Genomic DNA, 12,603 nt, shown 5'->3' with positions numbered 1-12,603 from the left:
GCCACAAATTACAACTCAACGAAGTGGCGTATCACGTGGAAATGTATAGCAATAGCCGCATACTCTAAACGCGCGTTGTTTTTAAATGTGGAGAGAACAACCAAAGGACCCAGAGAAAAATCCACGCGACCACGTGGAGAACATGAAAACTCCAAATCTACAGGCGTTAGGGTTGGGATCGAATCCACGCACTTGCCCCAACATTCTGGTAAGGCTATACGGGGAAATCGTTGTCTTTTTGTGTGTCAGTGTATGTGTTCCCGCTCACGGCCAACACCAGTGACGATTATCTGAACCGGTCCTGGGCCTCCCCTAGGTCGACTCAGCCTCAAATGAGTACCTGGTGCGGTGTGTAGTAAACACCGTCACTGGGAAGACAAAGGCGGCCGGGCGTGGTGCTGGCCACCCACCCCCTCGCGTGCCGTGCCGGCCTTCGCAGGTTGCTCGCGAACAGCACTTGCCCCAACAGCCTGTTGCAGGCTACACGGGGGACCTTTGTCTTTGGTGCAGGTTCGTGGAGAGGGAGGGTGGGGCAAAGGTGGGGAGAGGAGTGCACGGAGAGGTGGGTGGGGTGGATGAGAGGGGTGGATGAGATGGGTGTGTTGCTAGAGTCTATATAAGAACTTACACATCCCGAGAGAAGTTGAGCAGTGGGGGTCGCAAGTGTGCGCCTGCGTTCTTTAATGAAATCTAGAACAGGGCCGCGTGCGTTAACCTCCACAGCAGCCCCTTTTGTTAATCCACTGCTGTGGATGAAGGCGTCGCACGTGTGAGGTTGCTAGACCATACTTCGCCATGCTGGGCGGCGCGGGTTGATGGAGGCGGAGGGGAGGACGCATCGGCCGGGTGAGTGCAGCAGTTCTGATAATTATTTCTAGATTTGAAGCTTTTGTGACTGCAAGGATTCATATTCTTGGGTTTTTTCGGTAAAGTCACGTAGGTAAAAAATTAAAATTAGTTAGATGTTATTAACCATGCAAAAATGATCTAACTCATTTAATTTTTTTACATACGTGACTTTACCGAAAAAAACCCTGATAATTATTATTATACGGGCTGTGTGTAAGCAACACATTCGGTCGCCTATTGCAGTTTATCTGTACACCGCACAAACAAATGAACGCATATATGAGTATAGCCAGACATACACAACACCTTTGAAATGTCAAATTGTACCATATATAGTAGCGCATCGCTTATACACATGTAGTGCATATTTACGCATTGCGCACACGTACATATGCATATATTATACGCATAGTGCACATACGCATTGCAGATGCATGTTAGTGTTGATGTCATTACACATGCACACGCAGTGTATATAATCACTCTTTGTATGTGTTCTGAAATGCACGACTAAAATGAACTTCGATGTAAAGAAGCATTTTTTTTCAGAACGTCCAGTTATACACAGAATTCTAACCTACAATACACGCACATACACTTAGTAAAAACAGGGTTTGCCAGGCTATTGCGTGATCCGCTACAAATCGTGGATCACGCATGAAGGCAGAATGATGTTTCACTCTGACAACTGAACACGCAGGTTCACACAGCGTGGCCCTAAACAAGTAGCAAAAACAACAACAACCTCAAGCACACTCCATCCCATCCTCGGTGACTTTGCCCAAAGGGAAGAAAACTAGATTATAAATAGTCGGCGACGTTTCGGACGATAGTCCTTCCTCCGTAGCAGAGAGCTAAGCGATGGCCGAGAAGGTGACAGCGAGACACACGACAGCTTTGACATCTCACGTGTGCGCACACACTCACACACACTCTCACACACTCACTCACACTCACACACACTCACTCACACACTCACTCACACTCACTCACTCACACACCCACACTCTCACACACTCTCACTCACACACACTCACTCACACACACTCACACACACTCACACACACACTCACACACACTCACTCACACTCACTCACACTCACTCACACACACCCACACTCTCACACACTCTCACACACACTCACACACACACACTCACACACTCACTCACACACTCACTCACACTCACTCACACACACCCACACTCTCACACACTCTCACACACACACTCACACACACTCACACACACACGCTCACTCACACTCACACACTCTCACACACACACTCACACACTCACTCACACTCACTCACACACACCCACACTCTCACACACACTCACACACACTCACTCTCACACACACTCACTCTCACACACACACTTACACACACTCACTCACACTCACTCACTCACACACACTCGCACTCACTCACACTCACTCTCACACACGCTCACTCACTCACACTCACTCACACTCACAAACACACACTCACACACACTCACAAACACACACTCACACACTCACTCACACTCACAAACACACACTCACACACTCTCACACACTCACACACGAGCTGAGACTGACCATCTGTGGGCGTGCTGTGTGCGATCTGTGTATTACAGACCGGCAGTCGGGTGCGTCGTATCGACAAGCTTGTACGTGCACGTGTAGCGTGTGTGTGTGTGCATTGAAAATTGTTGATACTCCTACTGATACTCCTGCTGTTATGGAGTGACTCATGCAGCCAGCTATGGCTGCAAAGTTTCGTCGTACATGTTATGTATGTCGTTTATTGTAACATTTCAATCACAGTTCCTATGCTCACTGTTACATTGCTTTTATAGCTTTATTGTGGTGATTTCGAAAACGTTTTGGCTTAGCCATATTTGTTTGTTGAAGTACAGAGTTAGACTGATAACTGTAATATAAATTGTCTTGTGGTTGTTATTGTTTGACTTGCATCCCACTGGGATTTTTGCACACAGCGTTGATATGTGGTGCTTTTTCTGGAAGACTTTGCTGTTTTTCCCCGGATCTTTCTGTTTCGCGTAGTCGCTTCAAGATGTGTCTTGTTCATGTTTTAGTTTGTTGCGGTTGCACCCGATTCAAGAGCCGAATGGCTCAGGGCTATACCAAATACATGAAACTGAAAACTGAAAAATATAGCTATCCGTAGACGAGGGTGTATGTGTGTGTGTATGTAGCTATCTATCTGTAGACTAGGGTGTATGTGTCTGTTTGTGTGTATGTAGTGGGGAGTGGTAGTGTAGCGGTTAGCGCGCTGTGCTATTAACCTGTCGACCCGGCTTCGATTCACGCTCACGGCCAACACCAGTGACGATTATCTGAACCGGTCCTGGGCCTCCCCTAGGTCGACTCAGCCTCAAATGAGTATCTGGTGCGGTGTGTAAACATCGCCACTGGGGAGACAAAGGCGGTCGGGCGTGGTGCTTCATGGGTGTTCGCTAACAGCACTTGCCCCAACAGTATGTTAAGGCTATACGGGGGGGTCTTTGTCTATATATGTGGCTTATCTATCTGTAGACGAGGGTGTGTGTGTGTTGGACACACGATGCCATGAGCCTGCCCGGCGCCGTGGTGTTGATCATCGGAGTCGCTCTCTGCTGGATGTCGCGCGTGGTGCTGCTGGTGGTGGCCGCTGGGGGAGGAGGAGGAAGAGGAGGAAGAGGAAGAGACTTCACGGCACAGGACATCGTTCAGCTTTACCCAGCCAGTGAGTGTGCACCTCCAAGTTCGCATCGCCGTCACGATCACACGTTATTGTCATGTTTAAAACTGCTCTTTGTGTGTGTGTTTTAGTTTGTCGTTCATCCCCCTCCCCCACCTCCGGCACATCCGATTAGCACGGTTGGCTACGTACGGTGCGAAAGAAGTTCAGCATACACATCATTCATCATCAGTAGCATGATGATGATGATGATAACAATAAACTCCAATATTTCGATTTAAAGCTTTCGTGACTGCAGGGATTCATCTTCTTGGTTCTTTCGGTAAAGTCACGTAGAAGGGAAATAATAAAATAATAACAATAAAACATTGTATTTTATTATGTTTTATTTTTATTATTTTATTATTTCCCTTCTACGTGACTTTACCGAAAGAACCAAGAAGATAAACTCCAATATTATAATTTGAACAAATTATTTGGGGATGTTGCTGCTTTGGAACACTACAACAACAGCAATACAACGCTGCCTTAAATATATATAATAGACGACGTTTCGGGCAATTCGCCCTTCACAGCAGATACATAATACAATTTTATTTTTCATTTTTAGGGCAATATCATTTGGGGGCAGTGACATGGCCTAGCGGCATCGCGTTCACCGCGTGTTGCAGAAGTTATTTTTTACAATTGTGTCAACGTTTACTGATGACCGGTGGTGTTAAGTGCAGTCGCTCTCTCACTCTCTGCGGCCTGTGTTCACGTTCTACGAAGAAGGGTCGTTGCCTAAAACGTCACCGCTTTTATACAAGAGTGACGCTGCACGTGGAAATCATTCAGCTAATTTCCGTCACCATGTTCATCACGAGCCGTTGCACTCGTAACCTTGGGCGGTGGAGCATTTTAGTTATAACATACCTAGACTATCTAGCCCCAAAATAAACTAATTATAAATCGTAGAAATGGTCAGTTATCAAAATAATTAAATCACCACCATCAATCGTGATGATCGTGATTATCGTCATTATCAACACCATAAATTATGAGTTTCACTGGCAGTATCATCATTACTATAATCGACAATCTGCAATTAACATTATTGTCGTCGTAATTATTAAATTATGAATTACTACCATCAACAATCATCATCAGCATAAATTGCTATGTTCATCAACAATAATACATTATCGTCATCATCATGTTCCAGTGAGTGTCCACTGTGATATCAAGTGTCTCTTTCAAGAGACCAGGGGAAAAAAGTACAGTTATAACTATAATACAGTTATAACTATTATCAGTTTAACACGTAGGGGCCGTCCATAAATGACGTCACGCACCTAAGGGGGAGGGGGTCAGACATTTGTGACGATGTGTGACGAGGGGGGGGGGGTTTGAGAAATGTGACGTCACCTAAAAATGCGCAACTTTAAATAAATATAGACAACACGCTCTACTTATTTAAATATACTTTTTAATAAATGTTTTCTCCTACATCATCAGAGTGCATCGCCACATTAAATATGCACTACAATGACAATTATTTAAAGCGATTTGAAGCATGGGGGGGGGGGGGGGGAGTCAAAAATCGTACAAAATCGCGTGACATCATTTATGGACGGCCCCATAGTAGGCTTTCGTGCCACAGCCAATTAGTAAGGTTTGTCACGTAAGCAGAAAATGCCAATTCGTCACTAGTACAGCACACCGGTGTGTCGGAGAGCAAAGCCACAACATTTACAATCCGTATACGACGTTTCGCCAGTAATTACAACTAGCTTCATCAGGCGACAGCCAGATTTGTGGAGAAATCTTCCCGTTTCGTTCCTGAAATAAAGGGATAGATGTGATGACGTCACTTGTGAGCACTTCTTGCGCGAAGGGGGGGGGGGATTAATGAATGCATATAAATGCCTATGGGTATCCATGGCCGGTCAGGTTATTTATATGGTAATCAAACTAACATTATAAATACTATATTTACATACATTGTGTAATTAACCGCTTAACCACCACCACCACCACAGTTGTATAACCATCTGTGGCTTGCTGATGAGTGATAAGAACACACTAAGCTGGGGCAAAGTCTCTTGTTTGACAGATATATAACGTGTCGAAGATTAACCGTTACCGCCAGCCAGATGGAGCCTGGTTGTGGGTTTGTGGACCCATCTCATAATCACAAGGTTTGAATTTCAAATCTGCCTTGGGGGTTTAACCCATCCAATCATGCCACTGGAAGCGATTAAACAATGCACCTTATTTGTGGGATGTCAAAACTGTCTCTCGTCATGGTAATGTGGAATTCCCACCATTGGATTGCTCTAGCAATGGATGGATGGATGTGTGGGCCGGTACTCACCTCCCGTTTTTCAGGCCGAGCAGTGGTAGGAATTCCACATGCCTATGGAGGTGGGTGAGTCTATCCATGGAGCAGTCGTTTTTAACTTCCCACGAAGTGATACTCGGAGAGGGATGAAGTGCAGAGTCGAGCCCCGGCCAGGGTGTGGACTGGCACCTCGCTATCGAGCCACTGTTACTAACGACTACCGCGTTACGGTTTACATTTATCAAGCTTGTACATTTAATACTGGTAGGAACCTCCTGGTTGCACCAGCCCACAGGGGATTATTGTGTCTGTCGTGCAAGGAGGGGCTGGGTGGGGAGGGTGGGGCTGGGTGGGGAGGGGAGGGTGGGGAGGGGCTGGGTGGGAGGGGGCTGGGTGGGGAGGGGCTGGTCACCCCGTGGTGCCCTTATAAAACTCAACGTTTAACCTACTCACGCCATCTTGTGCCCTCCCTCACAGTCGGGCATATTTGCGGAATACACCACGCCGCCGTTGACCCTGGCCATTGACCGAGAAACCCAACGTTCCTACCAGCTCCCTCCGCAGGAATGTGTTAAGTTAACAATTCGGAAGTGAGGGGGGGGGGGTATTGCACTGCCATGCAAAGTTTTACACGTTAAATATTCCAAGTGTTGCCCTCTACTGTGTCGACCAGAGGTCACTTGAAGGGATCTCAGAGGTAGCTCTGTGATATCTGCTTCCGTGGGTCGTTCGTGAACGGTTGCACTGTGCTATGGGAGTTCCTTCCGAGTGGATACTCTGTCTCGTGACGTGACAGGAGAATAAACCGTCATGCGAACTCCTGGTCATCCTCGCAGCAGCAGCAGCATCTTCTGGCTGCTGGCCACTAAACACAGACGGTGATCACCAAATCGCGCGCTTTCAGACGCGCTTCTGCGGCCGTCTGGAACACTCTTCCTTCCGATATTAGGAAGCCACTGGAGCTATGCACTTTTAAATCTAGATTCTAAACTCACTTCTTCAGAACTGCTTTTTGTGTTTAGTTTCTTGACCTTCTTCCACACCTCCGGTTAGCACGGTCGGCTACGTACGCCGCGGAAGACGTTAAACAGCCGTACACCGCTATGACAATCGCGCTCAAATTATTAAAAAAGTACATTTGAAAATGAATCCACTACAATTTTACGTGTAAAACTGGGTCAACTAACACTGCATTAATGCATTACATGTCACTCGTTCAAGCCACACGCCTGATTGGAGACTGTTCCAACAACAACAACAAGCGAGCCCAGTAATGGGTTTCCAAAAGGCAAACGAACAATAAATTTAAGACGGGGGGGGGGGGGATGGGGAAAAAAAATCACCGTGAAGTTACTGCAGGAGGTTGTTCTGGGGTCAGGGTCAGGATTAGGCCTGACCCCTTCTTAATGCCACAATCACACGTTTGGCTTTGTGCTCATGTTCATTAATCACCGCGCGATGTGCAAACAATTTATGGACTGGGCTGCTGACAGTTTTAGCTTCGGGCAAACACACGGTACAAGTCGCGTCAAACTTTGGAGAGTCCAAAGTTATTTCACGCTCCATCGCCGTCGTGAACGAGGTGCTCCCCGCTCTGTTTAAACACAGAGGGATGCCTCGGATTCATCATTGCTGTGTCGAACCCAGTTCATCCTAATGGCATTGCACTTTTGCTCAGATGCCTGTGTTTGCATGGGCAATGCATGCACATTGGTCTCTGTCAGCACATTATTACTTGTGTTTTTTTTACCCGGCTGACTTTTTTAACTTTGGTCAGCTGGAGAGGACATTTCACTCCCATTTTGGCCATAATTTTTTTTTTTTAAAGAAAGCTCTGAATGTTTACGGAGAACTCTTTGTGTACAACAACAGTCTTGGGCACAATCAAGGCATTGATGTAGTGGAGCCACACTGCCTTAATGATGCCCAGTTGAGCTGAAATTTATATTACACGGTTGGCTACAATTGGGAAACCACGGTGATGAGATGTTAACTACCTCGCCTGGTATGCAGGAGGTCGTGCGTCCGATCCCGACCCTGACGTCTGCATTTTGGGAGTTTGCATGTTCTCCCCATGGTCGCGTGGATTTTCCCCCGGGTTTTCCCTCCGGGTTTTTCCTCTACATTTAGAATCAACGTGCGTTTTAGAGTATTCGGCTGCTATACATTTCCACATGGTGATAAGCCACATCGTTGAGCCATCATTTGTGATAGCCAGGTCGCTTTTGCAAAAGGGCTATATAGCTCAGTGGGCCTTACCTGATAACATTGAAATAGTTTAGTTCAGCACAGTTGGCTATGTACGGTGCGAAAGAAGTTCCACGTACGTACATACAACTTTCTAAAACGGACATGAGAAAATGGCAGACTCCCCAAGACTTTTGGATTGGCAGAGCAAAGCCATATAATCGTGCCCTGGCAAGGTGGCTGAGTGGTGTGGGTTTAACCCAGTCTGGAAAACACCCCAACATCGTTTTGCACGGGGGCCTTGTGATACCTGCACTTAAGGAATAAATCCCCGTGTCAATGGCAATACCAATAAGAGCTACTCTAATGGGCCCTTTGGCTCCCCATCATAGGCTCCAGTTGCTCGCTGCCAAATATTTCTCACTCGTATTTTTTTGCGCTGTCCATCTAAGGATGTACGCACACGTGAATGTGTGTTTCTTGCAATGAAATGCGGTTCTCTTTACAATGCATCCCCATTTCTACGTCACATTCGTCGTTGTTTTTTTTTTATAAACAATGTATTGAAATTGTTTTATCGGCATCATGTTAATGAGGCGAGGAATCCTTTCGGAAATCTCACAGAGCAGTGCATAGGCGCGTGTCGTAATATGGCTGCAGAAGATGTTTTTCATAGGACTTGAAAAAAAATCCTTCAAGTTGGCTTTTTGATCTTCACATGTAGTAGGCGGTCTCACTTTCCTACACGCTCTGCTATGAGCGTGTAGGAAAGCTCATCTGAGCATGCAGACACTTTTTGGACTTTTGATTCCGACTGTTGGAAGAGTAGACCAACATACTCTTGAGGAGGGCTACTCCGTGGCGGAGGCTCTTCTGCCAGAAGCGACGTGAACAAAGTAATGTAATTGCATTTTCAAACGTGTTTATTTCCACCCCCCCAACCCCCACCATATCTTCACACACCAGCAACCCCATTTCCTGGTGGCTTCAAATGCTTCACGTGTGAAGATGCCCGTGACAATTACGATTGCAATCGCTGGGCCCCGGATGTCTTCTGCCCACAAGGTGAGACTCGGTTGCATCGATCAACATATATACATGCACTCATCGTCGTCGTCGTCGTCGTCGTCACCATCAGCCGTGATCAATCCACGGCTGGATGAAGGCCTCCGCAGGAGGTCACCATGTCTCGCGATGTAACAAAATCCATCTTGATTTGAAGCTTTCGTGACTGCAGGAATCCATACTCTTTGATTATTTTGGAAAAGTCACGTAGGTAGAAATAAAATAAATCACGACGTTTCGGGCGCAACACAAGCGTCCGTCATCAGGTGGGAAAGCATGGTCTGCTGTTGATGCAACTGTTTTAAAAGGTTTGAAATGGGTGTAGCCCAAGGGTCATGCTAATTTCTCACATTAACATCACTAGACCCAGCCACTTCTTTATGACCCTTGGGCTACACCCATTTCAAACCTTTTAAAACAGTCTCCCTCAGCAGCAGACCATGCTTTCCCACCTGATGATGGACGCTTGTGTTGCGCCCGAAACGTCGTGATTTATTTTATTTTATACCTACGTGACTTTACCGAAAGAACCAAAGAGTAACAAAATCCAGCCGCACCCGGGCGGATTTCATCGATCCGTCTCAATGGTCGACATCCTCTGTAGCGAAGTTCCCACCCGAGGCTGCCACTCTGTCGTTATCGCCGTAGTATGCGGAACCCCATAGGGTGAACGCCCATCGCTCCTTCCGCGTGAAGCCTTCTCTTACCAGGTCTCCGTGTTGCTCTGCATCCTTTGCTTATCGCACAAGAGACGCGGACGACATTCTCTTCGCAGGGCACGTGGGGCTTCGTCATAATAATTCTCTGACCCACCTCGACTGGACATCTGCGAAAAAAGAGCTTCATAGCTCATCGGATTCCTCCAAGATAAATGAAGATTCGGATGATGTAACGATGGAGCTTGGATCAAACCTTTTAAATATCTGTCCAGATTTGCACTTCTTCGTATGCACGGGATGAGAACATCGTTAAGGGGGTCAGACATTTGTGATGATGTGTGACGAGGGGGTGGGGGGGTTGAGAAATGTGACGTCACATCAAAATGCGCAACTTTAAATTAATATAGAATTGTTATAACAACACTCCTACAACATCAGAGTGCAGCGGTTAGCGCGCTGCGCTACTAACCCGGCGACCCGAGTTCGATTCCCGGCTCGCGGCCACCACCGCCAGTGACGATTATCTGAACCGGTCCTGGGCCCTCCCCTAGGTCGACTCGGCCTCAAACGAGCACCCGGCCTGGTGTGTAGTAAACACCGCGCCTCCGCGCTAATCGGAGGTGCGGGGGGGGGGGGGGGAAGGACAGCAAACGGAAACGCACCGGTGCGACGTGCGTGCCGGGATGCGACTCGCGAGTGCGCCACTGCGTGCGACGTGTGTGCGACGTGCGTGCGACGTGTGTGATGGCGCGCAGGCTCGCGCTACTGCTACACGCGCCATCTCATGGATGGGCTCGGCGCCAGCGAGTCGGTCACCAAGCGCTGCGTGGCCGTGCGCGACTGCGTCGGGGCCACGGGGTGCCGGACGCTCGCCGACGCGGCGCACCGCACGGTAAGCGAGCCGCCCAACTCCCAAGTCTCGCCCGGGTGCTCGCGGCCGAGGCTGGTTAAACCTTTTCCTTTAATAGTGATGATGATGATCATAAGTAGAATGTTTAATGCGTAGTAGGCTTTCTCGACCAATATCATCCATAATTACAGGTTTTTTTGGGTTAGATCGCGTAAATATATCAATGTGTCGTTAAATCCACCAGCCACCCGTGATGAACCTTACTAATTAACTGTGTCGGGTGGTGGCGGGTTTAACGGCACATTTCTATATTTACGCGATCTAACCCAAAAAAACTGTAATTATGGATAAGAAGAACGATTTGCATTTGTTAAGTGGCACATTGCATCCGTAGATGTGCCGTTTTACGAAAAGCCAGGAAATGAACGTAACCTGCGGGGTAAACGGCCAAAACTAGGCGTAGGGTGAAGGCGAGTGTTTAAAGAGGTGAGTTTTGAAGGCAGACTTAATATATTGCTTTGGCGGTTCACAAGGGTTGCTACCCGTCCTGGGTTTCCCGGGATGGTCATGTTGTTGTCCTGAGAAATCTCCGAGATTAAACGTCGCATATTTTGTCAGTTGCGCAATGACAACACGCCTCTCAAGACTTCGCAATGTGAAGTCATTCTTCCCCCCCCCCGCCCTTTCGGGAGATATTCTTCTGCCCGTGATATTCCCATTTTCCTTTTGTACCCGAGAAGGTGGCAGCCGTAGCTATGATGGCTCGTGCAGGCTTCACTGTAGAACATGAACGTCAACTTTGGAGACTTTGTCCGTGTTGCCCGATCCATGTGCTCATTTCTCTGTCGGGGGGGGGGGGGTAATTCCAAGCGTGTTCCTCTCTAGCTTCTTTGCACGCTTTTCGCCATTTTCCTTCGTAAACGTAAAAATAAAATTCTCATCCGTATGTCGTAGCGGGTGAACCACGTTCGGTCGGAACCTTCTGGGGGCAACGGTGGCTACCGTTTCCCTTCGTCGTTAAGTTCACGTTTTCCGTTTGCCGCCCTCCCCGTCAGGAGTGCGTGTCGTGCTGCGAAGGAAACATTTGCAACCTCCCCGTGCCACGCAACCACTCGGACGCGGTCTTCTCCACCGAGACTCCCGTGTGGCCGTCTGGCGCGTCGCCGTGTCGCTCGGCACGCTGGCCGGTGCTCTGCGCGCTCCTCGGTGCGCTGATGCTGCCGGTGTGAGGATTAGCACTCACGCTGGCCGGAACTGCTGATGCTGCCGGCGTGAGGATTGACACCACGCTCGCCGGAACTGCTGATGCTGCCGGTGTGAGGATTGGCACTCACGCTCGCCGGAACTGCTGATGCTGCCGGCGTGAGGATTGACACCACGCTGGCCGGAACTGCTGATGCTGCCGGTGAGAGGATTGGCACTCACGCTGGCCGGAACTGCTGATACTGCCAGCGTGAGGATTGGCACGACGCTGGCTGGAACTGCTGATGCTGCCAGCGTGAGGATTGGCACGACGCTGGCTGGAACTGCTGATGCTGCCAGCGTGAGGATTGGCACGACGCTGGCTGGAACTGCTGATGCTGCCAGCGAGCGGACTGGCACCACGCTGGCCGGAATTGCTGATGCTGCCAGCGAGAGCGGACTGCACCTCGTTGGCCGGTGCTGCCGCTGATGCTGACAGCGTAAAGACTGGCGCCACGCTGATGCCCAACGTGAGCTGTACCCATGCAAGGGCCAGTGGCAGGCGATGGACAAAACGAATCGGCGTTCGGGGAGCAAGAGGCCAACGGCGATGTGGAGTTCTCGCTCATCCGGGCCACGTGATGCAAGTTGCCGTTTCGCCGGTGTGACTTGACGCAACAACAACCCTTTACCACTCCACTGCTGGATGGCAGCCCGTTCAAGCTAAACATCTCTTTTTTTTCCACGGGAGATCAATAAGGCAGTACTGTACCGGTTTATTACATCGAAATTTTTGTTTT

At 48.6% G+C, this 12,603-nt stretch overlaps 1 protein-coding gene across 2 annotated transcripts; it reads left to right on the top strand.

The window, feature by feature from the left end:
* The first annotated feature begins 664 nt into the window (after positions 1-664).
* LOC144943585 (ly6/PLAUR domain-containing protein 6-like) lies at positions 665-12,216 on the top strand. Of its 2 annotated transcripts, none has more exons than XM_078871187.1 (5): positions 665-846; positions 3,393-3,582; positions 9,014-9,112; positions 10,527-10,663; positions 11,677-12,216. In XM_078871187.1, exons 2-5 carry the CDS (start codon positions 3,426-3,428, stop codon positions 11,848-11,850), a joined length of 567 nt encoding a protein of 188 aa, XP_078727313.1. In that variant the 5' UTR covers positions 665-846; positions 3,393-3,425; the 3' UTR covers positions 11,851-12,216. The 2 variants fall into 2 exon arrangements, with proteins under 2 accessions (XP_078727313.1, XP_078727314.1); XM_078871188.1 differs by lacking the exon at positions 665-846 and adding an exon at positions 2,476-2,503.
* Positions 12,217-12,603: the final 387 nt, after the last annotated feature.

This window comes from Lampetra fluviatilis, chromosome 31 (genome assembly GCF_964198595.1).
Source record: "Lampetra fluviatilis chromosome 31, kcLamFluv1.1, whole genome shotgun sequence".
Taxonomy (NCBI): domain Eukaryota; kingdom Metazoa; phylum Chordata; class Hyperoartia; order Petromyzontiformes; family Petromyzontidae; genus Lampetra; species Lampetra fluviatilis.
The sequence above is the reverse complement of the archived record's forward strand: the minus strand, read 5'-3'. Positions and strand labels throughout refer to the sequence as shown.